Source organism: Schistocerca serialis, chromosome 4 (assembly GCF_023864345.2).
Source record: "Schistocerca serialis cubense isolate TAMUIC-IGC-003099 chromosome 4, iqSchSeri2.2, whole genome shotgun sequence".
Lineage (NCBI taxonomy): Eukaryota > Metazoa > Arthropoda > Insecta > Orthoptera > Acrididae > Schistocerca > Schistocerca serialis.
In genome coordinates this window covers 235,579,579-235,595,150 of record NC_064641.1, presented here as the reverse complement: position 1 = coordinate 235,595,150, position 15,572 = coordinate 235,579,579, and the positions used below count along the sequence as shown (strand labels likewise).

Genomic DNA, 15,572 nt, shown 5'->3' with positions numbered 1-15,572 from the left:
TAAACTGGAGTAAATTACATAAATTTTATCTGCAGATGAACATAGCACGAATGCGTAAACACTGGCTAGCAGCTTAAACGCACTCGCAAATTTATCTAGCATTTCTCTCGTAAACACATGGGCAAAAAAAAAAAAAAAATAAATAAATAAATAAATAAAAAATAAAAAAGGTAGAAATTTGCTCTACAATACATGACATTATAATACCGCGTCTCGATCTATTAAACACATAAAGCGCCTCCCATCAACATGATATTCACTATTAGAGATTTGCTGTAGGTACCTAAGAAAAGTAACTGGTTCTCATTTCACGTACTTCTCTTTACATCCATAGCAACAACAATACTCCACCATGGCTATTATTACTACTAAAACGTGTAGAAATGTATGTAAAAACGTATGAATACGTGTAATATTAAAGTTTCGCTGTTACCACAAATTGCAGACAAGCAGCGACGTCCCAGTACCACGTGACTAGCCCGGTTTGATGTTGAGAACATGCGCAGTAGGCTATGCTCACTCTGTGGTTTATAGGGAGGACTACGCAACGCTCGGTTGCTTGGTTGTTTGGAGGAAGAGACCAAACATCGAGGTCATCGATCTCATCGGATTAGGGAAGGACGGGGAAGGAAGTCGGCCGTGCCCTTTCAGAGGAACCATCCCGGCATTTGCCTGGAGCGATTTAGGGAAATCGCGGAAAACCTAAATTAGGAAGGCCGGAGGCGGGATTGAACCGTCGTCCTCCCGAACGCGAGTCCACTGTGCTAACCACTGCGCCACCTCGCTCGGTGCAACGCTTGGTTGCGGATATTAGCACAGTCGTTGCATTGGTGCCCCGTGAAATTTGTCGGCAGGCTATTATGATGTTTTACTCACAGTACTCTACCGACCATTAGGTGGTCTGCAGTCAGTTGTGTGGTTCGAGTCGTGTTGTAGGCTACGTTAGTCTTCTTTGTGTTTGTGTGCCTTATTGTACAGTAGGTGTCAACCCGGGGTACGTATCATGGTGTTTTACCTTCTTCCAAACGCGGATTCACTTATTTGTTTACTGTCATTGCGGTCTGTGTACGTACAAATTCTGTGGTACATTTACACTTTCTCCCTTCCACCACTTGTTGGCAATGGAAGCCTACTACTTGACAAATAAAACGGGTGAGATGATATTCTGCTATGGTTTAGCAAATGGACGTAGCCTATGAGACCGTACCCCCTATGCTGAGAATATCTGCTGTCTGAGCGACACAGCAACCCTTGCACCTCGGAAGACTGACAGTGGTTCAAATGGCTCTACCTATGGTACTTAACATCTGAGGCCATCAGTCCCCTAGACTTAGAACTACTTAAACATAACTAACCTAAGGACATCACACACATCCTTGCCCGAGGCAGGATTCGAACCTGCGACCGTAGCAGCAGCGTGGCTCTGGACTGGAACGCCTAGAACCGCTCGGTCACAGCGGCCGGCACTGACAGTGAAAGCCCCCCCCCTCCCCCCCCCTCCACCCCCCCCTCCCCCCTCTCCCACCGTCCACTCGTCTGACATGGAAGGGTGTGTGCTACGTTCGGTGGAAGAAACCTCTGGACCAGTCAGCGACAATTAGCAGGAGCAGAAGGCGTGTCTCACTCTTTTATCTGGGAGTTCCCATGTCATCTACAGCGCGTTCAGCCCCTAAGGCCACAGGATCGTCATGGCGGTTCTGCCAATAGCTGTTGCAGAAGTGTACCGCAGGTCCACTGTTCACATCCAAGACTTTACCGATAAGGCAGGGTTCACAAGAAATGGTGTTATGAATTTCCATAACCAGCATGTAAGGACAGATGTAAATCCCCAAGAAATTAAGGAAAGAGAAGATCACCCCGATTATTAACTTATGGGCAGGCGTACTGGGCCGTAGATTAATAGGGCCATGCGTGCTACCACAAAGGTTAACTGTGGCGCATTATTTGTACTTTTTGATTAATGTATCGCCTACCTTGCTGGAGGCTGTGCCACTGCAGCAACGAATACAAATGTGGTCATGCGTGATGGCGCACCAGCTTACTTTCGTCTCAATGCCCGCGGAAATCTGTCCCAGGCATTTCAGGAGGTTGGTAGACGGGGGGAGGGGGGGGGGACGAGGGGCATATCTATAGTCGTTCCCAGACCTCAGCAGTCCCCTAAACTTTTGGTTATGAGAGACTTGAAGGAACTGGTCTAAGCCACGCCAATCAACGACGTGAGGACACTACAGCGTCGCGTCTTCAGTGCTTTCCAGCAGGAGCATCAAAGGTTGAGTCATTCCGTACGCAGGGGGCAGATGGATCCATTGTCACGAATGACACCACGTAAAACATCTCTTATAGTGCAGAAAGTATATATTTCTAGACGCATGTTTACTGGACTTATTTTTCTTGTTTCGGTGAGTCATACCACCTCTCAAAGTACTCGACTCTTTTTTGAACATCCTGTATATTCATTTACAGTGTGTCCAGATCACCAAATAAAAAAAAAAAAGAAAACGAAATGTTTGTTTAACGACAAACTCGTCTGTTTCCTGAGGGGGTTTTCCGCAGCACTCCTGAGCAACGTGGTGGAACGTCCCCTTTCTCGGGTGCAGGCTTGAATCCATCGTGGCGTACCATCGATGAGATCATCAAGCCAGCCTTGGTAAAAATTGTCCCAACCTTCAATGGTGATTTTGTGTAAGTCGGACGGAATACATAGTCGTTGTGATGTCCAAAAGCAGTTCTTTCCAATCGATCCCACACATGTTTGTTAAGTTCCTGTCTGTGGAGTAGGCAAGCCACTGCGTTCTGGCGATCCTAGCATGCTAACCTGCCGCTGTGGCCGAGCGGTTATAGGCGCTTCAGTGCTGAGCCGCGCTGCAGCTACGGTCGCAGGTTCAAATTATGCCTCGGGAATGGATGTGTGTGATGTCCTTAGGTTAGTTAGGTTTAAGTAGTTCTAAGTCTAGGGGACTGATGACCTCAGATGTTAAGTCCCATAGTGCTTAGAGCCATTTGAACCTAGCATGCTGGAGGTACGTGTTCACTAGAACTGTCAGCAAACTGCTAGCGATACGACGCCACTATTGGTTGCAGAATTCGTCCCCGTAGCGAGGGGCAATGAGAATATCCTCAAGAACCACGAAATGTGTGTGGTGGTCCCAGCGTAGAGCCACCCCTGAACATCACTTAACCAACACCTTGTTAAACATCCGGGACATAGTGTTGGATGTATTCGATGTTAGTGGGCTCTCTCCAAACACGTTGTCTGCGATTATCAGAGCACAAACATGTCCGAGTTTCATCCATAAACGACACCCGACGACAATCCTGGGGCGTCCATTCAGCATGATTTCATGCCCACCTGTAACGTTGCCCATGGTGTTGTTGCGTACGATGTGGTGCTCGCCACGCTCGTCAGGAAAGGAGATTTGCATCATGCAATTGTCTCCTAACAGTTTGACGCGGTACATAACATCCTGGAGCCTCTTCGAACGCCGAATTCAGTCGAACGTGGACGGCCTGTGCGGTGTAGTCCTCAGTACAACCTGTCACTTAGAACCGACTGCATGCCCAGACCACACCACTTTAAGTCTAGTGCATATGTTGAGCAGCTTTTCTAGTTACAAGTCTCCTGCGCGTAACGAGATGATGTCGATCCAATCATTGGTCACAATTGTCCTTCATGGCGTGATTTATGTTCACTCTACTGTTCCACAGACGTCTCTAGTACGTCCCTACTGTTTCTGTACTTTCAACTGAAATCTTGCAGTCCATTCGACTGCCACGTTCTACCCGTAGACAGCTCATATAGTAACAGTACGTGTGTTTACAACCAACGTCAAGGGTGATCTACCGATCAGTAGAGGAACAGTCACAATAACGACACACCTTCGCGACATCGCGGGGTGATGCAACACTCTTGTTGACGTGTATATAATAAGTAAGTTACAACCAACGACGTCAGTTATGTAGCGTATTATTTTTTAAATGTAGAATTTACTATCCCTTTTACACAACAATGAGATTCCGTGTATCAAATACAAAATTCATACTTAATACAAAAACTCCATCGGCGATGAGCCATTTCCCACCACGCTAGAACATTTGATTGTCCTTGCGAAAATTTTTACTATTAACGTAAGCGTCACTGAGATATTTTGGAAGAGCCTGTAAGTACAGTATACGTAAAACAGTTAAAGCAACAAAGACTTCTTTACGTGGAAGCTGTGGGCGCTGTACTGTGAAATGATGGCATATTCAAGACAGCATCAGTAAAGTGGCAGAGTCAGATGTGTCGTCAGTTGATCCCTTAAGCGCGCGCTTGTATGAAAAAGGAAGGTCTTCGAAGTCATTACAGACGAAGCACAAGGTCGGGTTGTTTTAAGAATGTGGAAGTAAATCATCCGCGCCCCTTCAAGAAAAACATTCCAGCATTTGCCTGGAACGAGTTAGGGAAGCCACAAAAAACCTAAATCTTTATGGCCAAACGCATTTTGAACAGCCATCGTTCTGAATGCGAGTCGAGTGTTCTAACCTCTGCGCAACCTCATTCCAGTTGGCCAAATGCTTTACCGTGTTCCCTACAGTTTGCTATTTCAATCATCTACAGCATTTCGTGCAGTGATGTTAAATAGTTGTCAAAGAGATTCTCGGAGTTTGGTAATCCACTGTCCACTTCCTGCTTGGAAAACACGGAGTGAGATGGCCTATTGTTTAAGGTATTGGATTTGTATTCGAGAGAGTGGAATAGAAGTTTACGTCACACCTGCCAGATTTAAGTTAGCCGAGCTCAATTATGACAACAAATTTCTGCATATTACTCTCGTTGTGTTGTCTCCCTGTTCTCTTCTTCCGATAGGTTTACAGCAGCCTTCGGGATGTGAAGTGGAAGGGCTGGGAGTTGTGGGGGCATAAGTGTCTTTTCCTAGGTAACACAGTTTTACTACAAAAACGAAATTGCAATATAAATACAGTTCCCTTATACACAATAAATGTGGCTGCTATTAAGATACAATAAAAATAAAAACCGAAGTGAATTTGCTGACTGGGAGTATTTTGTCATCAGCTGTGTTAGGAATAGATATATACTTCAGTGACATGTGAAAATTTTGTTCCAGAATGGGACTCGCCCGTGGACTTCCCTCTTATCACGAGATGTCACCTTAACCACTTTGGCTACCATCCACGCCTCGCAGACTGCGCCAAACTTCTATATTTTACACTGTCTACATCACTGTATCTTAGACCCCTACATTCACTACAGTTTTACTCTGCATTGCCGCACAAGCGGGTGCAAGGCAGTAATATCATGGATATCCATTTCCCGTAGTCTCATTCACACTGACGTGGGACTACAGGATAAAGCTGCGAGCGTTAAGTGATGTGGTGTGGGGATGTAGAAGGTGTGACATGGAAGTCTGGGTTTGTCCAGGAGCTGTGGATGGATAGCTGAAGCAGTTAACGCAACCACCTGCGGTAAGCGGGAAATCCGGGTTCGATTTACGGTTAGTTTGCCTATGGCAGTGTAGCAGTATGGAAGTATCTGTTTACGTCTTTGCATGGAGTTCTTTCGAAGAAGAGTGGCCTAATCTTATCGTAAATCGAGATTAAAGACCGGATTTTCAAGTGAATATGCACGGCTGAAGGTACTTGAAATCGAACAATTTCCCAGAGATGATTGATTGTAACGATCCTTTTGGCGTATGCCTATGCATAATGAGCAGTGTGGTATATTTCAAGCTTATTATTGACGCAGCATGTTGCCGTATTCTAAATGATACTACGAGTGGTCTCAAGTTCCGTCATTCAGATGGGAATATTGGTGATGTGTCTGTAGACAATGGGTGCTTGTATTGTGGACTACGCAAGTTTTTTAACTCCTGTTCAGTATACTTTTGGAGATTCTGTATCCAACCTGTATGCGAAAATGATAAGCTATATGGCTGAAAAGTGGTATCACTTTATTACATACCCAGCAGTCAGTGGAATGTGGCAGATCTGTATCGAACTGAGAAAACATGTGCCATCTCATATATATTGGTGGGTGCACGGCATTGTAATTTGTGGTAGGCAGCCAAGGACGTCACAGACTATGGCCGAGAAAGGCATGTTTACTCAGAGTACATGCATGGGAGGATCACATGCAATTGCCACCTGAGGATGCACTGGCTTTGAATACACCGATGATATTTCCGCTGATGTATGTCGAGGTTCTCCAGAATGACTCCAGCCTACTGCCTGCGCTGCCTCCCACTTCTGAACTTTTGTACATTTCAGAAATGAGGAGGGAACGTTGTCTATGCAAGTGCCCTCTCCTTCTGTGGCTGTACTGACAGGTGGTGAGATGGTTTTGGTGGGGGAGATGGAAGTCGACTTCATGGTAGTGCCTACTGCCAGCTTTGTGCCCGGCCATCAGGACCAACAGGCGTCTTTGGATACTGAAGGAGAGATGCACAAGTTGCAGCTGCCAAATAGATGTAAGGAGCGCTGGCTTACTCTGTCAGATACCTGCCTGCCACAATCTTGGACGATAATGATCCTCACTACCAAGACCTCCTCCTGTTGGATGATTTGATGGCATAACATCACGTCTGTCTCCCATTGGATACAGAACAATCATCACACGCATCTGGTGCTGTGCATCCTGTTGACGGAGAGCAATCCTTATCGTCACCCTCAGATTCTACAGAGGCTGTGCTGATCTGGGTCCATGCACTACTGCATGGTCCCATGCTCTTTAAGGCGGACCAACAACTGTTGTTGCTGAGACTTGCTATTACTGTTAATCGATTGGGGATTTGGATGAAATTGAACTATCTGTTGAAGAGGCTCTTAAGGACACAGCTGGTCCTCTTGCTTCAGTGAGAATCCCCATGACCACAGTACATGGCAGGCTTATAGAATTGGCTCTATAACTGTCCACACGATTAGGATACAGGTAAAACTTCACTTGTTCTGAGGGTGCGGGTGTCAGAAATCGATTTTGCCCTCGTGAAAGAAGTTCGTCTCGACAACTTTCCGGCTTTTTTATGGATACAATGTTTATGCTATTCTGTGTGCTGAAGGGAGTAGTGGGATGGCACACTCCTACAGGAAGGGATTGTTGTTCAAGATCTGTTTTATCTGCCATTGGTCAGAGGTCTCACAGTGATCTTCCATGGTGTCTGAATCTTCAAAGTTTATGGTCCCTCTGATGCGGAAAAGCGACGGGAGTGGTGGCAGTGTTGTTTGTAGGTCGCTATGCTATTTTACACTTGCTGGAGACTTCGACTGTGTGACATCCCAGAAGGATCAATTTCCTCATTATACCCCATGCCAGAAACTACAACTGCTGATGTAGGATTTAAATCTCCATGATACGGGGGACTGTGTGTACGTTGATCGAAGCGGATATAAATATGTTACAAGCCATTCTGCGAGTCGTCTTGATCGTATCTACGATTCTCGCAGTCTTACAGCTGCTAAGTTATGGCCTAACGCCTTCTCTGACAACATTGCCTACATATGGACTGATGGAAAAGAGTGTGACTGGTCGAGGCATGTGGAAGTTGAGTGTCGCACATATCCTGGATCTGGAGTACAGGCAGTTAATAGAGAGGACGTGGATCACCTGTGAAAGACGCCTTCAGACGTTCTCTTCAATGCGAACAGTGATGGCTTGAACGTGCTAAGGCTGCTTTGCACCCCACATTGATACAATATGGTCGCGACAGGAAGTATTGGCACCGAAATACGTTTTAATTTTATTTCACTTTGTTCTGGGAGCTCTCTGGCCAAGCAGCATCTCTTGATCGGCAAGCTGAAGTTCAGAGAGTAATGGCGGAGATTATTTCACTTACACGTCACTGCCTAAATGGAGCAATGATATATACGAGATGCCAATGCACCACATTGTCAGAGGGAAGCAACGGTGTTAGAGACTATCAGTTTATGCCCTTGACGTGCCAGATGGTCGTCGATTGATGCCGCAGAAAGGTATTGCAAGCGCCTTTGTGGCCCACTATCAACATTTCTGTGTAGAAGTAGAACCAGAATGCTGCAGCAATGCATGAAGGCCGCCAGTCTTTGTTTTATGTTGTTAACAGGGGTGCTGTGGAGGTTCTTAGGCTTGCAGATACAGCTGATGGCTTCGATGATGGTCTTCGCAAAGGAGTGGTTAACAAGTTTCCAGGCACAGAAGGTTTCCTGCTGGAGTTTTATTGCGGCTTGCACGACATTTTGGCTCCTTCTTGGATTGCTGTATTCCAAGAACTAATGTCCCCTCACTTTCCACTCCTCCCTACCTTTGCGGAAGGAGTGATTATTCTGGTCAAGCCATCTGGGGCTTGGGGGGTTGAGAATTACCAGTTGTTGATGATGATTAATTGAGACTTCAAGACTTTCACCTGCCTGTCTCAGGCATGTCCTGCCTCAAGTCACATCTTTGAATTAAACATGTAGACAGTGCTGAGCAACTATCTTGATGTTATCAGCCTAGCAGCGACTTGTCGCTTTTGAGGTGCCTTTGTTTTGATGGACTTTGCCACACCACTGAAAGGGCAACATGGCTACCTTGTGTAAGTGACGAAATGGATGGCCTTCCACCATGACATTATACGTTGCATCATGCTAATCCTCTAAGATGCCTCATTGTGGGATTTTATCAGTGGACATGTAGCAGACCCCTTTACTATTATTCAATCAGTCTGGCAGGGAAGTCCATTGTCGATGATCCTTTTTTCCATTGTTCTTGAGCCACTATTACACTCATGCAGAACTGGTTAACTAGAATCACCATGAGGGGAAATACTTCTATCTGTTGAGGCTATGCAGATGATCTGGTCTTTTGGCTCAGTCGAGGGATGAGGTGTGTGTGGCACTGGAATGAATTACTGGAACTGAAAGTTCTGCAGGCAGTCGTATTGAATTTGACGGTATCTGCTGCTTTGAACATTGGCAGGGGTGTTCTGGAAGGAAGTGTGGTTCAGTTGCAGTCTACGGATACCCTCCAGTGTTGAAAATTACCTTCACATCCGACCCAGTGGCTGCTATCTATCAACCCCTCCTTCAAGTCATCCACACGGGTGTCTGTAGTAATCTGTTGTTAGCTTTGGACATGGTAGAATGGGTTGATTTGACAACTCTCATCTGGCGTCTGGGATACAACATTTGGCCCACATCTCACCAGCGCCGAAGGCGATGACCAAAGGATTTGGCTTTTTCGTGAGTATGGATCTTATCCACAAAGTGCGTTATGACACACTTACTCTTCTCCCTCTGGAAGGACGCCTTGGTCTTGCCAACGTATGTGCTAGAACAGCTGCCCTCTATGTTTGCACGATGCTTAAGTTGTGGTCCCACTATTTGAGTGGTTTGTCAGGAGCCACGACTGATGAACTTGCTCATCTCTCCTGAGTGCCGCCCATTACAATATCGTATATTTCTACTTCTCTCTCGCACTTCAAGAATTTTTTCGTTGAATGTAGTTATGTCCATGCAATTTGCCTCGTACCAGGACTCTTACTGCATGTGTCACTTATCGCCCAATGATGAGGGCTCATAATCCAGAACATGGTAGAGATCTGATATCCTGAGACCAACTGGCCCCTTGTGCGGCATTCTGTGCACCATAACATTCTCGCCACGGAGGCTTGTGCGAACTGGTCTCTGGCTGTCAGTCAGAAACATGTGATACAGTTCCGTCTACATGCCATTAATACGGCAGAATCTCTGCTTTGCGCTCAGTGTCACGCATTTGATGCAGATGAACCATTGGTGTGCGGTCCTTCTGCAGAGGTGTGTGTTGATAAAGAAAATACTTGCTTTTCTGCTTGGTGTTGCTCTACAGACTGTTCCGCCACAGTTGCTTCTGCTGGTGGATGAGACTTTTTTCCCAGACTTGAAGAGAAACGCAGTCAATTGGATTAAAGGACTATCTGTTCAGTAATTGTTTCAGATATGTTGTGTAGAGAAGAACTTTTCGTGTGCTTTATTGAACAAAAAGAATTTCCTAACAATATTAGCATTCCTTCTCTCGCCTTCTCCTTTACCTCTTCTGCCTTACCCTTTTCTGTTCCTCGTTTTATCTGCCCATTACAAAACTGCGCTCCTACAGGAACGTCGCCCAGACCCTGCTTTCTGGGCCGGTCCTCACCTAGAGCGTAGGCGAGGCTGACGGCGGACTGCTGCAGGGCGTAGACGGAGCCGAAGCGGTCGCCGGCGAGGCGCGCCAGCAGCGGCACCAGCGTGGCGTCGACGGCGCCGATGCCGAGCCCCAGGCCCAGGTGCGGCGCCAGCAGCTGCAGCAGGCTGCGCGCGCTCGCCACCTGCGGGTGCCAGGAAGAGAGAGACCGGACCTGCTAGCTGTACGGGCTGCGGGTTCGCAGTGGCGCTGCGCGGTCGGCCGTGTGGAACTCACCATGACGCAGGAGACGCCGACCAGGAAGAGCGCGGCGAGCGCGACGCGGCTGCGGCCCACCCGCAGCGCCAGCTCGCCGCACAGGTTGGTGGCCAGCAGGTAGCCCAGGCTGTCCGGCACGAACACCGTGCCCAGCTGCCACTTCTGCAACAGCCGGGGGCGCGCGCCCGCAGTTCTACACGGGACACAGTGCACAGCGGACAGACTGGCGGCTCGCTGCCGTCCACATGTTATGCTGTTAATCAAACGCTCACCTAACACACTGCCTTTAAAGAGCAGACAGGTCGATTTGAAGAGTTGTAGATGGTGCAGCATTGTATGGTAGTGAAACTGGAGCAGCCGGCAGATGTGGCCGAGCGGTCCTAGGCGCTTCGGTCCGGAACCGCGCGACCGCTACGGTCGCAGGTTCGAATCCTGCCTGGGGCATGGATGTGTGTGATGTTACGCGGTGTTGCTGTGATTTATCCTGGGTTGACAACTATTTCTCCAGTATGCCCAGTTCCTCATAGTCTACATGGCCGTTTACTTAGGTTAGTTAGGTTTAAGTAGTTCTAATTTCTAGGGGACTGATGGCCTTAGAAGTTAAGTCCCATAGTGCTCAGAGCCATTTGAACCATTTGAACGAATGTTGAAAATCAGGTGGACTGATAAGGTAAGGAATGAGGAGTTTCTGCACGGAATCGGAGAGGAAAGGAATATGTGGAAAACATTGGCAAGAAGAAGGGACACGATGACAGGACGTCTGTTAAAACATCAGGGCCTAACTTCCACGGTACTAGACGGAGTTGTAGAGGGCAAAAACTGTAGAGGAAGACTATATAAAACACCTGAACCATAATAATCATCTTAAACTTTGTCCATTTTTTATTAATACAACCTCGAAACTGTGTGGACTGACTTGTTATGGTGTGGTGCGGCAAGATGCGATTTAGGCTCTTTTCAAATGATGCTAGGCGTCGAATGCGCCGATGGCCCCGCCAGACGTGTAACCCAGTGTGTGTGGAGGGTGTAGTTCAGACTGGAGGTGTTTCTCTGTTTTTTTTGTGGGTGATGTGGGTGTTGTTCATGCCATTATCTGGACCCATTCATTCGGATTACCGTGAACATGGACTGGGATGTTTGTTTAAGCATAGTCAGTGACAACATGGGCCCCTTTTTTGTACATCTGCAGAATGAGTGTCCTGTGAACACTCCTGTCTTCCACGATGACAACAGCCGCATCCAAGGGGCAGCACACATACGTTCTCTGTTTGACCAACACTAAGGCACTATCACATCTCTACTGCCTCGCTAAATTACGCCCTGTTAATGCCATAGGAAATGTCTGAGACTATTTGGGAGGCTGCAGATAACCCAAACATCAGTGAATGGTTTCAGATGGGCGCGCAATACCTGAAAAAGTAGACTCTTTTTCCTTGTCGAACTGAGGCCATTTTCAAAACCGGAAGTGTTGTTACGCGGTGTTGCTGTGATTTATCCTGGGTTGACAATTATTTCTCCAGTATGCCCAGTTCCTCATAGTCTACATGGCCGTTTACTGTTCCACGAGACGAACTTTTACACAGTGTTGTCTCCACCTCCACTCTACAGAGCGTAGTCCATGACATAAATCACATAAAGTGCTATAGTGCAGTGGTCTTACGGGGGCAATGACGGAATATTGCATACATTTCGCAGAGTGTCGTCACTCTTGAATGAAACAATTTATTTGGGTATCGAAGGATCATGGTCACTGACTTCGTTGACAAGTGTGGGACGCAGAGAGAATTTCGTAAGTGGAGAAGGTAATGGTATGTTGGCTTGGCTCTGCAGTGTAAATGTATCGTGAGCCACCAATGACGCCATTGCGATAAGCCGTCATGTAATTTGCAGATCTCTCTGCAACACTAATGTGGGAGGTGAATGTTGACTAAGTCGCTGTGTGAAGGTCAGCTGACATGTTACCGTGAAGTAGCTCATTGTACAAAGAAACCAAGTGTCCTTCATGTCTACTGTCATAGTTCGAGGAATCCCGCTCTGCATGGGATCGAGAGGTGGATGGAAAGAAGGTTACACTAAATGTCTATTCGAGTCAGGTTCATCAACGATGCAGTGGTTGGATTCGACCGAAAAGACTGAAGGAAGAATGGTGGCCTGCTTAAGGGACTATCGAAACATTCATGTGGATATGAATCTCAATTCTGATGAAAAGGATTCCATGAAGCTTGGTAGCAGTGTCAAGCAGAGAAATTGGGTCATGATAAAGAAGATGTATCCATAAAAAAAACAGTTTTCTCTGTAATACCGAAACTAGGTTGCTGCTTTTTGTTGACTGCTGCCAGCTATTCCACTTTGGTTATACCTGTAGTGGCACCACCGTTTAAGATGGGAAAAGGTTAGCTTCAGTGCAATATTTCTGAGCGCACAAGTTACAGATAGGCGCGGGCCTGTTGACAATAAGTTATGCTACCAGCAGTTGTGATGTAGAATGGAGGCCACAGGGCCGTAGACCCGCTGAAAAGAGTGAACGCAGCGGTGTGCATGGCGCAAGTTACAGACAGAAGGGGGCCACTGGCCCAACCCAGGTGTTATGAGTACATGACTCGAAGTGGTGCATTAGCAAAACAGAGGTGCACAGCCGTGTATAAATAGGCACCGGTTCACTAACAAGTCATTCAAGTGTGGCAGCTCTCCTGAATGGCGGGGCATGTCACACCACCGGCTACACGCAATAGCAAAAAATGGTTCAAATGGCTCTGAGCACTATGGGACTTAACATCTATGGTCATCAGTCCCCTAGAACTTAGAACTACTTAAACCTAACTAACCTAAGGACATCACACAACACCCAGCCATCACGAGGCAGAGAAAATCCCTGACCCCGCCGGGAATCGAACCCGGGAACCCGGGCGTGGGAAGCGAGAACGCTACCGCACGACCACGAGATGCGGGCACATGCAATAGCAGATGGGGTGCGAGCGTTCCAGTCCATGGCAGGTCGGTGGTTCGGCTCTCTGAGGCCAATTCGGGGATTCAAGTGTGACAGCACTCCTGGATGGTGGGGCATGTCACACCACCTGCTACACGCAGCAGCAGATTGGGCGCCAGCATTCCAGTTCACAGAAAGTTGCTGGTTCGACCCTCTGAGGCCAATGCAGGGTCTGCAGCCAGCCAGTGGCTGGCCACGCCATGGCTCGCTACCGCAGGCAGTCTTGTAGGCTCCCAACACAAGCCAGAGGCATCCAAAGGTGAGGGCCGCAGATTCGGAAGCAGGATCGTGGACGCTTGTTGTCACAGTGATCTTAGCCATGCTGGTGAAGAAGCATTCAGTGGGCTGCCCTGTGAGCAGCGCTGAGGCAACAGGGTCTGCCGGTGCAGTCTGACATCGACTCAACTCCGTGGCCGTACAAGGCCGACACACAGCAGTGTGTTGCATAGGTCGCTGAGGCAGCCATTCCACGCCAAGCCATTTTGCAGACAGCGAAGTGGTGTCCTCAGCATTGTGGGACCTGGTGACTTAGACTGAGAGGAACATGGGCACTGTAGCTGGAAATAATAAATCACTTGGGAAACTCGGACGAGTTTTAATATGGCGCACCCTGACAGTTTCCATCCTCGTCCAACATCCATCTACATACCAGAATTTGGCTTATGAATAAAAAAGTACCAAAAAAAAAGAAAATAATGCCAAAGTTAACATCAAAATAAGATACGATACAACAGAAGACTAATAGAATATGGTTAAACTTGAAAGTCGCTTTTCTAAAAAAGTATCCAGAAGATCCATAAAAAAAACAAGTAAGCTGTGGATAACTAATGGAATTTAAATCTCATGTAAGAGGAAGAGGGAGATTTATACAAAGTTCAGAGTAAGTCAAGATACGACATGATTTGCAAACTACAAAAAATACTATAACATTTTAAGGAGAGTCATTAAAATGTCCAGAAGTACGCACATCCTGACAGAAATAAATAATGCAGATAATAAGACTGAAACTGTATGGGACATTCTCAAACAGGAGACGAGACAGCCAGTCAATGTACAAGATTCCATAATAATTACAATAAATGATGATGTTGTGAATCATAATTCAGAAGTTGCAAGTACATTTAACAATTACTTTCTGAATGTAGCAGCAAATATAGGATTAAATGGTCCAGTTGAAGAAACAAGGGATATATTAAAAATGAAATTCCACAAAATTTTACAGAATTAGAAGTAGCGCTAAGTTCCTTAATTGAAATTAATACAGTTGCAAAAGTTTTAAAAATCTAAAATTCATTTGGAGCTATGGAATTTCAGACAGAACTATGAAAAGTTGTTCCAGCTTAATAAGTATCGTCCGTCCTTGCATCAGTGGCACAAGGAATTCTTCCAGACATTTTAAAATATGGACTGTTAACTCACTTCGTAAGTAAGGTGACAAGATAGACTTTAAAAGTTACCCTCCACTTTCCTCACTGACCTGTTGTTCCTAAATAGTCGGAAAAGTAATGTACTCGACAGTAATCTCAAACTTAAGTGGAAAAATTTATTTAGCATATCACAGTTTGTGATTCCATAAGCGTTGCACGACCGAGAATGCTATTTATAAATCCACTCATAAAGTAATAGAAGTCTTAAATATTGATATATCGCCGGTTAGTATTTTTGTGACCTTTCTAAGGCGTTTGATTGTTAGATCATGTGACACTCTTTGAAAAACTCTAGTTTAATGGAATTATAGCTTTATGCACAACTGCTTTGACTCATAGTTAACAAACAGAAATCAAAAGTGCGCTGGATGATTAAGACAGTGTCGAAAAGGTAGGACGTTTTAGTCACTAGGGAAAAAAATCACAAACGGAGTCCCACAGCTTTCAATTCTGGATCCAATTCTATTCCTTATCTATGTGAGTGACCTACCACTTAACAATTAACAAGTAAAACTGGTACTTTTTACAGACGATACTGGTGTTATAAACACCATTAGAGACAGATCAAAAGAAGAGTTGCAAAATTATATGTTCCAAAGAATTATTAGATGGTTCTACTACATTCAGTTCTGTACAAAAAATAAGAGTCATTCCAACAACTGTTGTAGAGCATGAGCAGGAGTCAATAAATAGGGTAGAATGCTCCAAAGTTTTGGATGTCGATACTGATGAAGCATATTACTGAGGTTCCCAAACAATTACGTTCAGCTCCTTTTGCTCTTTGTATAATTGC

The 15,572-nt window shown here is 46.0% G+C and overlaps 1 protein-coding gene across 1 annotated transcript in view; it reads right to left on the bottom strand.

Annotated features, from left to right (window-relative positions):
* LOC126474374 (synaptic vesicular amine transporter-like) overlaps positions 1-15,572 on the bottom strand; it is a 116,714-nt gene that overhangs the window by 7,978 nt on the left and 93,164 nt on the right. Inside the window, exons 8-9 of the mRNA XM_050101841.1 lie at positions 10,385-10,528; positions 10,121-10,292 (exon numbers count right to left, since the gene is read on the bottom strand). Coding sequence (XP_049957798.1) covers positions 10,121-10,292; positions 10,385-10,528 — 316 coding nt within the window. The remainder of the gene's footprint in view (positions 1-10,120; positions 10,293-10,384; positions 10,529-15,572) is intronic.